Raw genomic sequence first — 20,159 nt, 5'->3', positions numbered from 1 at the left:
GTTAAAAAAATTTCTCTGATTATAAGTTCAAACTCAATGTGCTCAAAACATACAGTATTTTAATTAGCTGCTTTCTGAGTCTGCTCAAAAGTTTTTTCACCTCAAGGCCAGGTTTATGGTAGGAAAACTGGTATTCCTATCAATTAAGATTGGAGGTGTACAAACCTCAGCCACGAGCAGGGTTCAAACTCACAACCACAATGTAGACAATATTGATCACTTTAGATGAACTATTCCCCGAACTCCCCCAACTGAGGCCCTTCAAGATAACTGATTTCTCATTATATACTCACTTAGTTAATACTATTACAACTGATTTCTCATAATATACCCACTTAGTTAATACTATTACAACTTATTGAAACAAAAAACGTTTTGCTGACAATAACAAGATTAAAGGTGCAATAAGAGGAATTTGTTGATTTAACCTCGAGCTCAGATACATAATACCATCGTAGATGGAATCTAAGCTCCTATGATGAATTCACTGACAAATATGCTTTAATGCCATCTTCACTTTTATCCAAGTATTATATAATCCTTCAGAATTATAAAGTAAAGACATACCACAAACAGCAATAAATTCTTCACTTTGTCATAATCCTAAGTCTTCTTTATTGTGTCTCGGTCATGTTGCCAAATGCTTTTGTATAAGAATTTTTGGTGTATGCTAACGCATTGTATTAATTATATACACCAGACTTAAAATATTCTTGTAAGCTGAAGTTGGAATGACACTTGATAAAATAATTTCATTCGAAAAAACTTTTCTTTTTTTTTTTAAGAAAAAGCTCAGATTCAATAAAAAACTGTATAAAATTAAATCTATTAAAATATGAATAAATAAAGGGCAAACATATTTCTGAGGTTTGGTAAAAACTAAGGTTAGATGTGCTATTTAAAAAAACATCAGTTTTAATATTTAGCTTTAATTATGGTTGTTCAATCTCGAATGACTATAAATATCTTTTCAAATTTAGTGCAGGAAATGCTTACCCTTCCGGAGCACCTGATTTCACTCCCTGTTTAAATGGAGTTCGTGTTGTTTCTTATTTCTTATTTATAACTGTTGATGTAAATGTCTTTTGGTTTTGTGAGTCTTTGTTTACTCCTTGGTTTGATTGTAATTGACTTAGAAAAATGTGGCTTTTTTGTGAAAGGGAAAAAATCAAATCACTTATGCATTTATATATAATAATAATTCTATAGCATATGAGGATTGGTCCTTTGTAATACTGTAACATAATTGCTGAAATTGAACACCAATTTGCCTCTGTTCATTGTTTTTTGAGGGGAAACAAATAACCTGTGCAGGTGTAAGTACACATGTAATAGGTTACCACAGAAGTCAAAGTATGTTGTGGGATGATATGTAATTATGTCAGAACAAATTGGTACCTTTCAACCTGTCTTCAATGTGGTGCTATGAACTGACTGACTTCTTAAACAGATATAAATTGGTACATTCTTGATTGACTCACTGATTATTTTATGTAATACTACCCCCTCTCACAGGTGACTATTAATAACCACTTCTTTTATTACCAATGACAGATGCAGTTCCCAATTACAAGCCTGCATCAATATTGCATAGAAATACAGCACACATCATTTCCTATGAGAAATCACATTATTATTGAGGTTAGACAAAAGAATTTTAAAAATAAACTATGATGCACACAAAATCCAGTCACCTGTAGTGAGCTTATTAAAATTAGAGTCATTAACCAGAAGTCATTCTTACATAATCTTACAAGAAGCGAAATACCCAGACTATTTACAATATAAACATTGTGTTATCATGCCACACCAACAAGAAATTCTTAACTTCTTTGTAATACTTTTTCTTAAAGGATTTGTAAAACTTCTCTGTAACAGTGATATTTCCAGGGGGTGGAGCAGCTAGGGGACTGGGGGGGTTGGAACCCCCCCTTTTTTTTGGGACGATCAATGCATTTGAATGGGGACATATAGTTTGAACCACCCTTTACCCTGGGTTGGGAACCCTTCTTTTTAAAAATGGCTGAATTTATCCCTTTAGGAATGCATTGCTGTTGACCAGTGTTGATAGATGCCTAGCAATGTTTTATGTTTAAGGAATGAATAAATAACGAAATATATAGAAAACGTAAAACCATATTTAATATAATAAGGAAATGTGTCGTGTGGTATGTCAGTGCCAAACAAGACCAAAGCCAAAATGACATTGATGTAAGCAATTGTAGGTTACGATCTTCAACAATGAGCAAAAAAAATACAGTATAGTCATTTATAAAGTCCAAAAATTTGATAGTTCATTATATTCATTCAATGGACTTCAGGTAAAGAACAAATTATTGGCAAGTTTCGTTCTTTAAAAGTAATACAGCACTAAATTATGACTGCATAAAATGATACTTATCTTTGCAAAGACAGTAATAAGTTTAAAAAATTATATCAGTAAATTAGGATATAAGGGTAAATAGGCCAAAGCCAAAGGTAAAAGGTAAAAAAATATGTTAAATATCCAATTTATTTTGACTTCTCTAAATATTTTTCAAATAAGATTTCTAGAATTTTAATGTAATTGATACTGATCTTTGCCACTTCAATTATAGAGAAAAAAACATTCATTAGCTAATAAACATGTCAATTATAACAGAAAACTTACTAAACAATAAAAATAAACAGTTTTCCTTTACAGATTACAACAAAATACATAATACTAATTGATAAAAATACAACAATCTGGCTTATCTGTTTCTGATGTTACTTCCAATTTGTTAAGATCAAAGGTTAAACCAATATAATCTAAAACACTTAACCCTAATAAATAACTAAGACCTTTGTGTGGCATTACCAATAAACCTTTCAGTACCTCGTCAAACACTCAATTATAGCAAAATTGTATAATTTAAAATGAAAAATGGAGACTGCATTATATTAAAGACCAATTATCTTGTCTCTAAAAAACAGTTTTAGCCAGTTAGGATAGAGATCAGAAGATAAACATGACAAGGTAACTTAATTTGTGGTGGGCAAGAGATTCCATGGAAACTCCAATCATATCATACATCTCTAAGGAAGACAGAAAGAGTTGCATTATGGATGGTTTAAATATTAAAGTACTGTTCTCTCATTCTAAAATCTTGAATTTATTCAAAATTGGATCTTTTTTATTTTCTGAGGAATACTGAAATACATTGTTATCACAGAGATATGTCTCTCTTTTTTGTAATTTCGATAATGCAAATGTTGAAATAAAAAATAGCAATTAACACTTTAACATGTAAGTTTAGCAAATATTCAAAGTCAATGAACTACGACTGAAGGTACATGGCTAAACAATCTCCATGGAAATGAGATGTGCCAATGCTATTACAACTGCATACCAAATACCATTGACTTATCATAAGTAGTTCTCTTTAAATAAACCTATACACAAACTAATCCATGTAAACTAAACAAAATTTCAAAGTCAATAAACCATAACTGAGGGAGAGGGTAAAAAAAATTTCCATGGTAATGAGATGTGCCAATGTTAATACAACTGCATACCAAGTATCATTGACTTATCACTACTGGTTCCCCATAAACTGACCTAATAACAAACTTATACATGAAAACTAAGCAAAAGTTTCAAAGTCAATAGACCATGACTGAGGGAGCAGGGCCAAATAATCTCCATGGAAATGAGATATGCTGATGCTTATACAACTGCATACCAATTATCATTAAACTACGACTAGTCAGGTTCTCCATAAACTGACCTAATTACAAACTAATACATTAAAACTAAGCAAAAATTTCAGTCAATAGACTATGAATGAGGGGGCAGGGCCAAATAATCTCCATGGAAATGAGGTTTGTCAATGCTTATACAACTGCATACCAATTATCATTACTTTACCACTAGTGGTTCCCCATAAATTGACCTAATCACAAACTAATACATGAAAACTAGCAAAAGTTTCAAAGTCAATAGACCATAACTGAGGGGCGGGGTCAAATAATCTACATGGTAATGAGATGTGCCAATACTTATACAACTGCATACCAAATATCTTTGACTTACCACTAATAGTTCGCCATAAACTAGACCTAATCACAAACTAATACATTGTTGACACCGCAGACGCTGGAAACAGCATACCTATGTCTCGCTTTTTTGACTCCATCAAGTGAGACAAAAACAACCATGAAAAAACATATTTCTTTACAGATAGACATAATAAGAGGGTGTCAGTCAAAACTTTGGGACCCATAGAACTACACTATTATATGTTATTCAGGTCTCAGACAGGGTATATACTGTGACATTCCCGGCTTAGAGTTTATATCCCCTGAGCCGAAGGCGAAGGGGATATAAGCCCTAAGCCGGGAATGTCACAGTATATACCCTTTCTGAGACCTGAATTACACATATATTACGGATTACCCCTGACTTAATGTTATTTTTCAGTGCAGGTATTTGTTGACAACACATATATATTGAAAAACCCAACCTGATATGTTCGGCATACGTGAAGGATTTTCTAATTTACTGTGAACATAATTTTATCGTGTATGTAATAATTTATAATAACACTTTTAACATCAAATTAAAGTATTAAAAGTGTTAATTGCGTGATTTTGTATCAAAAATGTATTATTGACTGAAGCACGTCATTATTTTCCCTCTGTGAACCTCTGACAGTCTGATAGCTTATGACTACGTCACATAGTAACCAGTGTTATGATGACGTTTTTGAGGTTCCAATTGGGGATAAAAACGTCGTATATACCCCGGCAGTTTCCTGAATATATACTGACATCTCTGTGTTGTTATCCAATCAGAAACCTCGACACATTTGTAATCCGTAATATAATGGAATATACTGCCACTTCATCAGATTTATTCTGCTAAGATTTTTCCAGAAAAATTGGCTCATTTTCTTAAATGAATATTTTCAAGACTCATGGTCTCTGATTCATAAGAATCTTAAATATTGTGTAGGCTGTTTAACATGACTGACCAACCTTAAAAATAAATGCCAGAAATATACAGACAGAGTCATAAGGAAGCAACCATGCATTATAAAGTTCTCCATAGTCGAGATTTCTCTTCACAGCCTCTTAAAATATTCTAGCTTACTGAATAACTTTATCAAGCAATATCTGAAAAAAAGAGCATCAAGTTTCATACTTAAATATTATTTAATTCATAATATCACTTTTCATCCGTGAAATGTGAAAATAATTTAATTAGTCTTTAAAGTATAGTATCTTTATATTCAGTATTTGAAGCACGCTTAATTTTACATGATGTTAATAAATAATAAAATAATAAAAAGATTGGTGACTTATAACATGTTTTTAACTGTAACCTTATATTATGTGTGACAGTATCACAAGCATGAAAGTATTATGATAATTTTCTATTATACAAATATTTCATTCAAACTTGTGGCATACTAACATTTGACTTACAAATGTATAACAAGTCAGCTTTGATTGATCATCCGGAAAAACAACATATGTTTAAAACTGCCCTTAAATAAACATATTTGAAAGCATGTATACCTTGAGAAAATATGCATAGAAAATATGAACCTTGAGAAATTTGAAGTTTTAAATACGTACTGTGAAAAAAACTTATCTATTTTTGAAGACCTTTCACTCAGTTCCTGGTATGAATAAAAGAAGATATCGAGCAGACACAACACGTTATAATTCATCTGGAGGTTAAAATTAGCTATTTGTAGCTGTCAGAGTGTTTAGATATATTATTTAAAAATATCTAAAAAAAATAAAAATTAATGATAATAAAAAATAAAAAAGGTAAAACAAATTAGGCTAAAAAATTAGGTTTGTTATTTGCAACGTTTAGAAGTTCTACCCTTTACTCTAGTTCAGTCATTTGTTAGTGAATCAGTTCCAATTATAAAGATTGATAGTAAATGCATTACATGTACAATAATGTCACTGCAGCAAGATCTATTTTTGATCAATTCTGAAGGTTTTGATTCCAACAAAATTAAAAGTAAACAACTATGTTAATTAGATGTCAGTCATTTCTTAATAACAAGTGTTAGTTTTACTCCTTATATGTCAGTCATTTCTTAATAACAAGTGTTAGTTTTACTCCTAATGTACAAACTTTTAATGAAGATAAAACAACCAAGCAATGAAAAAGCATTTTCTATACTTATCTTTGTATAGATATCTATCAATGTACCAATTTGTTTTTTTGTGTAAACAAGATCTGTTTGATAATGTGTCTGACAGGGAACATCAATAGTTACTGTCAGTTATACAAATATCTTACTCAAAGATCAGTCATAAAGTTGAAAAATAATACCACCAACCTTAGGATCAAAATAAGAATTGTTTCTTTCAATATCGAAATAGATTAAATCAGGAATGAGTTTTCTCCTATTTTAGGAAACAATTGCATTCAAGATGTGTAATTATAAGCATAGGTTATCCAGATCAACATTACACTTGTTTCTTTTACTATCAAAGTCTATTACAACTAGAATGAATTCTCTCCTATTTTTGGAAGCAATTTCATTTGATTGAAGATGTTTAAGCAAAGGTTATGGGGATGGGTAAGGAACACAATGACATAATTACATATTGTCTATACAACATTCAAAACAAAAACTTAAGTCCCTGTTTGAATGTTCATTTGTGCAGAGGAATTGCATGAGTATTGGTATTTTTTTTTAATTGAAATTTAGATGTTTACTTTGCATTTTTACCTCCTATTTGTAATTTCAAGATTGTTTGCTTTATAGTTTCTGAGTTCAGAAACAGCTGAGCAAAGAAATAAAAGATTTATTCTGCAATACACTGGCTGCTAACTGGCATTTACCACTCATAAACTGACAGGTAAAAGAAGCAGAAAACTTTCCACTAAATGCTCAGCTGATTTTGAATTCTTGTCTGTTCTTCAATGATATCTTATCAAGGAACAAGTCCTTGGCATTAGACAAACAAGATTGCTGAAGCTGACATGGGTAATTTTATGGTATTTGTTAGGCTATAAAATGTAATTTGGTTGTTCAACATCAATCAAAGGTATCAGTTGTTGAATAAAGCTCTCTAAAAGCCATAAACTGGGTGTTTTTAACCTTTTTATTGCAGTTTTATGTGGAGGTTACTCATCTAGTATTGTAAAGTACATTGACATTTTACCCTGTATAAGACCTAACAGGTTATTCAACCAAAATGTGAAGCACTGAGGCCAACACTTCAGATGGTCAATCTGTGACAGATGACCCTTTGAAGAAACTACTCAGGTGAAGAATATACTAGGAGTGAAATTTATGATGGTCCTTGGAAGATGATCAATAAGCCACCAACATGGAAACCAAATGACCCTCTGAAAATTGCCACAAAGGTCAATATTTGGGTCAACATTTAATGGTCAACCAATATGATGGTCCTCTGAAGATGACAAGGTCAAGGTCATGTTGAGGCCAATAATAAACCGTGGAATACAATTGGCTGCTGCCGGCTTTCATTGATATTGCAAGAACTCAGCTTATTTTCAGAAAGAGTATAGAAAGAATATATAGTTTTGAGGAACATGCTTTGTTAGCTTTTTGTTTAGTTAAGGGGAGTTGTTGGTTTCTTCTCTTTTCACTGTAAATTGGCCAAAGACAAATTAAAATTGAATTAAGTAGAAAACACGTCACACTGGATTCTGTAATTCTTTAAAATTATCCACACCATTAAGTATGAGTGATGATTTGCACTATAATGGCATGTACCTTGTCTTAATTATTTTTTAAATGCAAAATTGATATTGTAAATTTTCAGTAATATAAGCCCATGAAACATCAGTATAACAAGTTTGGCATTTTCTATGAATATTTTATATGGTTTCATTCTTATTGGTACTGCGAATAATTAGACATAAAAAAAAATTGTTCATGCATAAAAATTAAGGAAAGTAGTGGAGGCAATCTTGACTACTGGTATGACAAAGAAGTACCAGAATGACTACAGACAGACAGAGTGATACTAAAGGTACTAAAAACAAGTCCATGGACTATAATTTTCATCTAAACACGGCTACTCTGACACAAACAAAAAATTTAAAACATTTGGAATGCATCGTAGCAATGTCCTGAACAATTATAAAGAAGCACTTGCTTAGAAAAAACCACAGAAGTATGTGAAAATATTATTGCAGTATAATATGTTTTATTGCTTCAACTGGCAGCAACTGCACTTTAAAACACATTGTTATACTCAGCAGACATAGATAAAATTGCACCAAAGACTCAAATTGTAACTAAAATGAATCAAGGACAAACTCATTTACCTACAAAAACAAAAATAAAATTCAGAAAAATTACAGAACAAAAAATCTGCAATACCAGAAATTCTCCATTTTGTATAAAATTCAGAAATGCAGCAAATTCTATGCTAATCCTGACAATCCTTAGATGTTTTCCAATTAGCTTATGAGTTATTTTACCATAAAATCAGCATGATCTAATGATATTTTTCACTTAGTCTCTCAGTGATTCATTACCAGTAGATAAGATAAAGAGCTTCGTTAATATCAAATACATACAATTTTTTTTGTGTCTCTGCTCACAAATATTTCACCTCTAGCTTTTCCAGTAATAATACTTTCTTATAATCTAACTATGCTTTTTTATATTTACAGAGTTCCTCATCTCTAGATTTATTTTAGTGCCCACCCTTTCTCCCTTGACTTGCTTTCACCATAAAATGTTTTTAACATTTCCCCTTTCCCCATATGCATGATATCTTCATAGTGGAACTTCAAGATAAGTTCTACTTTTTTTTTTTTTTAATTTAAATGACTTCCAGTAATGAATCCAAGTACAACATGGGATGAATATGTGCTCAGGGAATGTTATCAACTAACCACAACTTATAGATGATAATGGTAATTTATTTTCACTGGCATTGGAGCTCAGAAAATAAATCCCCCCACACTTTTTTTGGCAAAAACAAATATTGAATAAGACTTTAGGACTATACAGAAGTTCCATCCTCTCCCTTTATCCCATTTTTCAGTTCACCACTTATTTTTTGGTAGGTGCTCTAAGCAATTTATCTGACACTTATTAGACAGCTGGGTCTCTGAAAACCAAAACTGTCAGAAACTTTCAAAATACACTGACTCAAAGTTTACTACGCCTACTGCTATGAATGAAATGCTATTTTTTTTAGATTCAACTTATCTCTATTGAGTACACCCTCACAAAAGTTGATTACATTCATTCATAAATGTTTCATGTTAATCTGTTATATAATTTTGTTTAATAACTGATTTCAAATATGCAGTCAACACTTGAATGTAAATGCAGCTATCTTTGCAGTCAGATAAACAAAAATCTACATGACATATTGTAATATCTTACCAAACTTATGATGTGTGAGTGCTTGATTAAAACTCAGGCATATTCCAAAAATCTGACAAATTAGGTTTTATTTCTATCTTTGATTGTTATGAATGACCAACAGTATTTGATTATGTAAGTAAACAAATATATGGAAAAATTATTCAATGCACAAATAACATTGTCACACAATTGAAATGACATTTGTCAGTACACATGTAATATGCTATCATCTGTTATTCAAGTTATAGAAATTATTTCCCTTGTGGAAAGCAGGAGTGTATTTCTACCAATTTTGAATTCTATTTTACTCATATTTATTCAGTATTCTCCAAAAGTGATGGTCCCAAGGTTTAAACCACCAAACTTTTACATGGACTTTTTTTAGTATTTTAGTATTTTGAAATCGAAATAATAGCGATGATTTAAGCAGGTTTTTTTCAAGCACCACCAGGGAACTAACTTATTAAGTTCAGCTACCAGCCAACGTTTAGATAAAGCATATCTACTATACATTATCATGCCTTACCACTGTTGCTAATATATCATGGAGCAGGGTTGCGTTCAATATCGTAGCGGCTACGTAGTGCTACATAGATTCATGACTATTGAACGAGTAGCTAGTAGCTGCTATCAATATCTATGTAGCAGCTAGGCTAGCTACAGGTTCAATAGTCACAAATCTACGTATCACTACGTACCCTCTACGATATTGAACGGAACTAAACTAGTTCGTATATAGACAAATTGAATAAATCGATTAAAGAAAAAAAGGGACAAGTTTTTAAAAGTTGAAAAAGCATTTAAATTCAATTAATGAAGATTCTACAGCTTTTATGCTTTATCTTATGTAAGTAAAAGAAACAAATGTTTAAACACCTGGGTTGATGACATTAAACAGCACCTATAAATCTGATAAACTTTACACCTTGATCTTGAGTTCAAAGAGAGGGAAAGCAATTAAAAATATATCTTAGCATGTTATAGACAAAAACAAGAATTCAAACAAGCAGCTATACACTGAATTATAGGTTTGAACGAGAAATAAAATTACACTCTGTATAACTTAAAAAGTACAAATAATCTTCCTCAATAGTGGAAACTATAATCTATAACAAACAACAGTCAGAAAGCACTTCCTACTTAAATTGTTTGATTAAACTTGTAAGCCCTTACCAGAAGAATTTCTTCACTTGTAAAATATAACGAATGATTAATAAAAATTAACCAAGGTGCATTGCATTTATACAATTATTCATGAAAATTTAAGGATTTTTCAAGAAGTAGTAGGTACAGAATCTACTAATACATTTCACAACTGTAGTGCAATGGATTTAACTTTAAGACTCAAAAGGTCTAGGAATGTGAACAGCAGATTGTTTGTGACTTTTTTTTTTTTTAATCTTTTTCTCAATTTTTATTATTTTGAACCGGATACTATCGAATTTTTTTACATTAATAAAAACATCCCAATGATATTTGTGAATTTACAGTATTTAATTTAGCTTAAAACATCTATGTTTTTGAGTCTGATTTCAGTTCAAAAAGCCATATCCAGAAAACGTATAACAATTACATACATCAAAACTGAGTCATCAGACTCAAAAATAATTTTGCTATTAAACAGATAAACAAAACTAAGACAAATTGATGCAGCTCTGAGGTTCTTTAAACTATTTCATGACACACCTTTCAAAAAGACATCATAAAATCCATACTCAGTACCTTTGCCTATGGCAATATCTCTAACACATCTTAAAGATAAGAAGAAAATAAACACAAAGATCTGCTGATATTGAATATCACTGAAATTCCTCAAAATAATGTCAAGTGTATTACAATACTAGAAGCAGAAATGTCTATCTTAGCTTGAATAAAATTCTGATAATAATTTTTCAATTTCTAACTTATTATTTCCCACTGAAAAAATGAAATGAAAATTCCTTTCTTTAATGGTAGAAATTTTTACCAGTCTCAGTGTTGTAACAGTTCAAGCACTGTGTCAACCACAGGCGATGTCAAGTATATATCATAAAGAAATGGTCCTTATATATAATACGTACAAATATGATAAAATAATATTTCAAGTATTAAAGGAAATTGCTGCACAGTAGCAAATAAGATAAATATTTATGTAAGTGTTAGCGGAAATGCATATTACTACTGACACATAATAACTGCATATTAATTAGTACGTTTGTTTACATGTGTTATGTGTTGATACTGCATGATCAAGCACTTCCCAAACATGTAATTAATTAATAATTACTCAGATCCTGTTATACTAATCATTATGCTAAACATTCTGTGGTTACTGTGGTTAAAAGATACCAAAATTTCTAACAGAAAAAAAAGTCTGAAAAATATAATGCTTCGTGACTTATCAGAAATCCATGAAACATGTAATTAATTGGCAATTTGTAATCAAAGTGTCTGTACTTATAAGTGGTTTTGGATTACAATGCTCAAAGATATAAGAAGATGTGGTATGAGTGCCAATGAGACAACTCTCCATCCAAGTCACAGTTTGTAAAAGGCAAACCATTATAGGTCTTTTTAAGTACAGGCTTCAAAACAGAGCCTTGGATCACACAGAAACAACAAGCTATAAAAGGCCCTAAAAATGACTAATGTAAAACCACTCATGGACAACCAACGGTCTAATCTATATAATAAAAACAGAAGCAAGAAACACTTATGAACCACATCAACAAACGCCAACTACTGACCAACAGTTTACTGACTTAGAAGCGGTGCTAACAAATGCAGCAGGTTTAAACATTTTAACAGGTACCAACTTTCACCCTAACTTGAAATAATAGTGAAACATCACAACATAGAAAGACACACTATAAAATATCAATTGAAATGGCTAAACACAATCAAAGGACATCTTAAAACATATTAACTCATGTTCATTTATGTTAAAATACTTTTACAACTATCATTTGACTGGCTAATCAAGTACTGAATTATTCCCATGACATCATACATGTATCTCCCCCTATATCTTTTGTCAAATATCATTTGGTTTCCTTCTATGTTCCATGTGATGTTATCCAAATCACTTAATCTAACATATCATTACTCTAGAGGTTGGGAGGATCAATGTAAGGTTTCAATCATATGGTTAATTTATAAGTTTTTCCCAAATTTCAAAAATCGGTGACACTAAAAATGTACTATAACATGTAACTATGGAGTACTAAATACGTGGAAAAAAATCCCTGTTGATTTACAAACATTCTGAAAATTCTGTAAAAGTTCCAATGGAAGAAACTTAGTGTAACTAAATTAAACATACATTTCTTTGTTCAGCATTCTTTGAAGTCTATAAAAATAAATATATCATAGTATTGCATAATCGAAAAACTGCCTACCTTAGCATTTTACTGATTTTCAATTTACCATCAAAGACATAATATGAAAATGTGATATGGTACATGATATACTACATGTTTACTTTATTCAAAATAAATTAGTTTGGCACTTCTTGATATGACACAATTCTTCTGTTATATATTAGATAATACTCTTAAGACATGAAAAAGAATCACTTTGTTCTATTAAATTATGTCATTCTAAAAGTAAAGTAATATATCTTCTTGAAATGTTTTATGCCACTTATACGCTCTGTATGAAACATTGTATTGTTTCCTGAATTCTCAACTGCTTGGCACATAGTTTTCGGTCATGCTACCCCTCTATCTGACATTTGTAATTTCTTGGCACATTACAATGCAATATTTTTCATATAATGTCCTATTGCATTAAAATCAAGAACTTATGTGCCTGAAATGGTAAAAAAAATCCTTATATCCCCAGAAAAATGATTTCCGTGTTGAAAGCCCTACTTTGACCTATAATGGTTTACTTTTATGAATTGTGACTTGGATGGAGAGTTGTCTCATTAGCACTCATTCCACATCTTCTTATTCTATATAACAATTTACATTTTTTGTAATCCATTTATATTAACTGTGAATAACCCCCATCTGCTATTCAATACACAGGTGCAGCGTCTTCAAAATTTAGCACTGAATTCTACATAAATTTGTGTGAGTGGTGCCCTCTTGAACTTGAAAAGAAGTTTGATCTTTTACTTAAGAATTGAATGCTTCTTTTAGTAAATTTATTGGGGTGTAAAAGCGTTGACCGAATTACATTTTGTATAAAGCATGGAAGCGCTTCATTCTAAAAATGTGCGCACGGTCAACGCTTTTACAAACCTATAAAGTTACAAAAAGAAGCATTCAATACTTATAATTACATTTTTTTACTATGATCATGAAAACACGAATTTTACATATTTTTTTTATTTAATTCACCTGTGCACTTTATTGTTGGCCCACATGTTATCATGAATGAAAAGTTGTATTGAGCAATGCAACTGCTTACGGAATAACACGTGATGTGCAGTTAGCCAATCAGAATAAAGTATTATAATGAAACATACATCTAATGTTATTATCATGATTTGATTTCCTGACACAGTCCTTCTGATGAAGAACATCAATTAAGGTTTTGAGTTCTGTCAAAAAGAGAAGTGATTTTGTGTCATGAATTTATTTACCATATATTCTTTTTTTTCTTTTAAATTTCAGGTGGAAAATTAACTGGGGCCCTGGAAGCCCAGTCTATTTAAGTTTAGCCAGGTCCCCTTTATATGAGTTGAAAATCTCCATATAGTGGTTTTGTTAATCATTCTTATTATGGTATGCTTAACCCTGAGATGAAACTATTAGTCTTTTTCCCTAAATAAACATGCAAGTTTTCATGAAATTCTGCAAGTCTCTGAAAAGAGAGTCGAAAGATACCAAAAGGACATTCAAACTCACAAGTTGAAAATTAACTAACAACAACATAGAAAACTGAAGTCTGAACAACACAAACCCAACCAAAAACTGGGTTTGATCTCAGGCCCTTTTGAAGGGTACCAGGATAGGCATATCCTGCTCCACATGTGGCATCCATCGTCTTGCTCATGTACAAACCTGGTATAAAGTCTAATGCTAAGTAAAATCTGAAGCTATATGTATGTCTTTTAATGTTAAACTGCTGTCTAGATGATGTTTATCTCATACTTTATTTAATTCATTGCATCTATAATAAATATTGCTTATATATTTGTATTGCAGATTGTCAGGAGGTTTATGAGAAAGGTTATAAGACGAGTGGAATCTACCATATAACACCGCTTTATTCTTCATGTTCCATTCCCGTCTGGTGTGATATGGACACCCCCCCTGGAGGATGGTTAGTTATACAAAAACGATTTAACGGAAAAGTAGATTTCAACTTGTTTTGGAAAGAATATCGCGAGGGTTTTGGCAATATTGCATCTGAATACTGGATTGGATTAGATAATATGTTTCTACTTACAAATCAAGGGCATTATGAACTTCGAATAGACCTATGGGACTTTGAAGACAACAAAGTTTATGCATCTTATGAAAGTTTTAAAATAGACGGAGAACGTGATCAGTATCGATTGGAAGTGAGAGGATTTAAGGGCAGTGCTAGGGATAGCTTAATTAACCATAACAATATGAAATTTAGTACCGTTGACAAAGACAATGATAATTATCATAATTATAGCTGTGCTAGAGAATGGCAGTGTGGATGGTGGTTTAACGCATGCTACTTTACGATACTGAATGGAAAATATACTAATGATTCTAATCCATCAGATAGAACTATTTCTTGGAATGAGTGGAAACCAAAGCAGTTAGCTAAAACTGAAATGAAAATAAGACCAAGTAGAACATATTATAAGAACCACAATAGCCGTGGATAAACAAATAAATGCTCAATATTTTTGTACTATTATTTATTACTGCTAACTTTTTACAATATTTTTTTTTCAATTTATACATGTACATTTTTTCAATGAATTGAGCTTAATCAAAATAAGTAAGGAAATAGCTTACTGTTATACAATGGGAGCAGCTAAATGTAGATTTAGGTGGAAAACAAGGCCAGTTTATATAACAACTCAATATTTAGGTTAACAGGTACACTACATTTAGATATGAAGCATTTCCGGAACTGCAGACAAAAATTATAATGTTATATAAAATCTAATCTCTCACTAAATATTCCAACATACTAATATCATGATATCTTAATTCATAATTTCTATTTGTATTATTATTGTTTTATGTTGTAATCTTGTATAGAATTTGTCTATAATACTAAGACTGATTATGAGTCTGCAATCTATTTTTATAATTGTCAAGCTGTGATTTTCATGATAAGGGATTAGAAAGGTTTTAATCACTTAAAATTCCTCTTACATAATTTTTCAAGGTTTTCTTTATGTAACAAAAATTTACAGAATGAGCAAAAATGCAGACTTTTAGCTGTAACTCTTTCTTTGCTTATCTGATTAAAATGGTCACTCTATTTTAGGGGATGGCTATTTATTTTTGAGTCTTTTAATATATATATATATATATATATATTCAATAGTTTTTAACATGTATAGGGCAACCAGTTGGATATTTTGTTTCAGTATTTAGGACCATTTTCAGGACGTCGGGATCAGGTGTTTTAAAGCTTGGGATTTCAAGATTGATCATTTCAGGATCCAGGAATTCTTTTTTCAAATTTCGGGATGTCGGGATATAGATTTCTTTAAATTTATAGGGACCTCAGGATTTCATGTTTTTAAGCCTGGGATTTCGGGATCAGGACCCCTCTGACCTCCCCTCATAAATGACCCCAAACAACATTTCTGAAGTCAAGGTCGTTATAAACTCCTATCATCATCATCATCATCATCATCATCATCTGAAGGCAGTAATGCAAATCAAATGGAACATCTATCAAATCTAGGACTGATTTTCAAAACATGCATTCCTTCTTTCTTTGTCTTTATTAAGGTAAGCAGCTATTATAGTTGCCTATTATCCAATTAATTATTGTAAACAATGTACTCTGAAGATGTCACTTTGCAAGGTGTTTATAAACTGATAACTTTTATAACTGTAAAATAGTTTATTCCAAAAACCTCCAGAACATAAAAATACACCAATGTTTTGATCTAGACTTTTATAAAACTATCTGCTCTGGACAAAATGAACGATTTTGTCCAGATCTGGCTTTTATCCTCACAATTCTAAATTTCTTCAAAAAATAATTAAAAATTGTTTTACCTAGAATGTTCTGGTATCATTATAGTGTCATAAGGGTATAAAACCTTACAGAACAAAAACAATTCAAGAGGAGATAAGCTATGCTATATTCTTTTTTTAAAATGTAGAGAGAAAGAGAGGTATTAAAATAAATGTGTTCCTTTGTTTCAAATTACATTTAATATAGAATATTATATTATGAATTTTCACAGACTATCATTCATTGCTTTTCATAAATAATTAGTTTCTTTGCAACTATGTTTTCCACTGTACTAAAAAATTAGGAGAAAAAAAGTCAATCCATTCTTTCTGCCATTTAGGTATGTTTGGAAGCCAGGGATTTGTTTCACAAGAATAATTAATCTTTATTATTTGCTATAATAAAATAGGCATAATGTATAAGCTATAGCTGTGAATTTACATTAACATCAATTTTCAAATGCTTCAATATAATTTATTTCAAATTATTTCGATTTTACTTCAAATTACTTTTTTTTTAACTTTATGGTTGTAATTGAAAACAACATGGATGAGATTTTCATAGAGATATCTTGATTATGTCATTCAAAGCCAGTAAATGTCTGAAAGTTTCTTTTCATGCAGAAGGTACTAAAAGGTGAAGAAATAAAGATAACAAATCTCATTTAACAGATTATCAATTTTGTTTCATCTTTCAACTCTTCATTTATTTGAAATCATCTTCATAATTATATGGATATACCATTATAAACTTGATTAAAATCTTACACCAAACTTTTAAATTCTGACATTAATTTTCATATTATCGCTTTAGATGTAAAAGCTTATTTAAAGTATTATGGCAACTTTTTAAAACTCAGATTTTTCTTTATATTTTTATTGTGATAAAGAAGATGCTGACATAACAACAAATAAAAGTTGCCAGTAATAAAATGTTATTTACTACAAGTATTGTTGAGTTTTTATTACTCTTGCAATTACAAAAACACAACATAGTACAAATCACTTTACAATTTTGTTTGTTCATCTGTCTGATAATATATTCAATCAATCTTATTTTTGCCAGTTGATATTAATCAAATAACGATCAATCAATCAAACTGTAGAATAATAGAGTTCAACTTTTTAAAAAACAAAAACAGGGTAGAAAATAAACCAAATGATGGATTTCCATGAGAACAACATAATTGTTTTAGAATAATTTCTTGACCAATTTTTTGAGAGTTAAAATTATAAAACCTTTGAGACAATAAAAACAAGAAAATGATAAATAGTGAAGTCAGTAGGACAATTAATTAGCAATTTTTACACTGTTCTTCAGATTATTTTTGGATGATAAATTAATCCCTTAGCACCTGAATCACTGAAGTCTTATGCACATAAAACTATTTATATTTACAATTTCTCATAAGCGACTATTAATACAGAAAAGCCTGTCAATTCATGGGTGAATCAGTAAAACTATTTATACAGAAAAGCCTGTACCAGTAATTCATCAGTATACAATGTTAAACTATTTATCGCTATTTTGTGCATTTTTCCTTTGATCTTTTTTTGTGATAATTTTTCATATCATGCTACTGGCTTGAGATGGAAAATTATCCCTCGAGATGGAAAATTATCGCTAAAAACTAAGCAGGCATGCGGCGTTGAAATTGACATGAAATTGACAACTTCGTCACAGGTAAAATAGTGATAAACAAATTATCATTGGTCATCTCAACGATAATCTATAATTATATTTACATTTTCTAATAAGTGACTATTTATACAGAAAAGTCAGTCAATTCATCAGTTTTCATCAAGTACTGATTTTTATTTCGCTCTCACCCCATATGGAATTTACTGACACCATATAATACTGTATAAGGTCATTAGCACACTATGTAACTAATATTGATATGCACATGGATAAATTTAAAGCATCACTATGTGCATTGTAACAAAAACACAATAGTGGTAGATGTATGACACTTATCAGAGAGTCAGAGATCATCAGAGAGCAAACTAAGTTCTTATATAAATGGCCATTTAGTAGAGATTAAGTGGATACATTGGAGAGAACAAACAATTCAAAGTACAGTTATAGTTAATTTCTTTATCAAGATGCTATCAGAGAGGGGGAAATTTATTAGAGAGAGAGAGATAGGCCCCCATAAAGAGAAAATTAACAGTTTACATGATGGCCATTTGGCAGGATTTAAGTAAGTGTTTAATACATACTGAAAATAAGCAATATATAAGTAGTAAATTACAGGAGACAAAGTGTTGAAGTGTTATCAGAAAGTTGAATGAAAATACCAGGGGTAAAAAAAATCATAATTCATTGAAATAAAGACAACTTCATGGCCAGAAAAGCATAGACAAACAACAGTTTATAGAACACCATGTTGAAAACTTAGGACTGAGTAGCACAAACTCTAACAAAACTAGAAGTAATGTTAAGTGGTCAAGAAGGGTCAACAATTCCTGCTCCATATGCCACATCCCGTTACTTCTTTTTATAAAGTCAGGGCCTCCGTGACTAAATGTTCTCTTTAGTCTATCTACTGTATCAATAGAGGTTGTGAATTTTGACTGAAATCTGAATTGACTAGGAATGTCAGTTTGCCTATCAAAGGTTAGTTGTTCTCTCTGAGCACTTTGGCTTTCTCAATAAAAAAAAATGACTGCAACAAAATAGCACACAGAGCTGAAAATTACGTTAAACACCAATCAATCAATCTTTTTACACATAAAAAAAAGAAGATGTGGTATGATTACCAATGAGACAACTCTCCACAAGAGACCAAATGACATATAATTAACAACTATAGGTCACCATATGGCCTTTTACAATGAGCAAAGCCCATACAGCACAGTCAGCTATAAAAGTCCCCGAAATGACAAAAGTAAATCAATTTAAGCGTGAAAACTAACAACCTAATTTATGTACAAAATAAAGAACTAAAAAAAATTGTTACACAGCAACAAACGACAACCACTAAATTACAGGCTCCTGACTTAGGACAGGTACATACAAAATGTGGCAGGGTTAAACTAGTTTGTTTAGCAAAACTGTCCCCTAACCTGGGATAGTGGTGTAACAGTACAATAAAAAGAACAAACTATAAAAATCAGTTGAAAACAAGTGAAACTGCGAGCTACTGCTCACTGATGATACCCCCGCCGCAAGTGGATAATATTAACAGTGTAAAAATATGCAAGTGTTCGGTAAACAGGAAGTTATTGAGTGAAGACTCTGAAAACACATCACACGGTATAGCTGACTTATATAAACCTTGAAACCAAATTTCAGAAATCCTTGTATTGTTGTTCCTGAGAAAATTGTGACGAAAATTTTTAACTTGGCTATCTTGGGTAAAATCATACAAGTGTTCGGTAAACAGGAAGTTGTCAAGTGATGAATCTGAAAACGCATCACACGGTATAGCTGACTTATATAAACCCTGAAACCAAATTTCAGAAATCCTTGTATTGTAGTTCCTGAAAAAATTGTGACGAAAATTTTCAACTTGGCTATCATGTGTAAAATCATACAAGTGTTCGGTAAACAGGAAGTTGTCAAGTGATGAATCTGAAAACGCATCACACGGTATAGCTGACTTATATTAACCCTGAAACCAAATTTCAGAAATCCTTGTATTGTAGTTCCTGAGAAAAATGTGACGAAAATTTTCAACTTGGCTATCATGTG

General features: G+C 31.1%; 2 protein-coding genes across 2 annotated transcripts in view; one reads left to right on the top strand and one right to left on the bottom strand.

The window, feature by feature from the left end:
• Positions 1–17,410, top strand: part of LOC143078884 (angiopoietin-related protein 2-like) — a 30,953-nt gene extending 13,543 nt beyond the window's left edge. Inside the window, exon 2 of the mRNA XM_076253910.1 lies at positions 14,486–17,410. Within this exon, the coding sequence (XP_076110025.1) occupies positions 14,486–15,144 (659 nt within the window). The 3' untranslated portion in view covers positions 15,145–17,410. The remainder of the gene's footprint in view (positions 1–14,485) is intronic.
• The window catches only part of LOC143078883 (protein disulfide-isomerase TMX3-like), a 112,223-nt gene that overhangs the window by 57,381 nt on the left and 34,683 nt on the right, over positions 1–20,159 (bottom strand). The window lies entirely within an intron of this gene.

This window comes from Mytilus galloprovincialis, chromosome 6 (genome assembly GCF_965363235.1).
Source record: "Mytilus galloprovincialis chromosome 6, xbMytGall1.hap1.1, whole genome shotgun sequence".
NCBI lineage: Eukaryota > Metazoa > Mollusca > Bivalvia > Mytilida > Mytilidae > Mytilus > Mytilus galloprovincialis.
The sequence above is the reverse complement of the archived record's forward strand: the minus strand, read 5'-3'. Positions and strand labels throughout refer to the sequence as shown.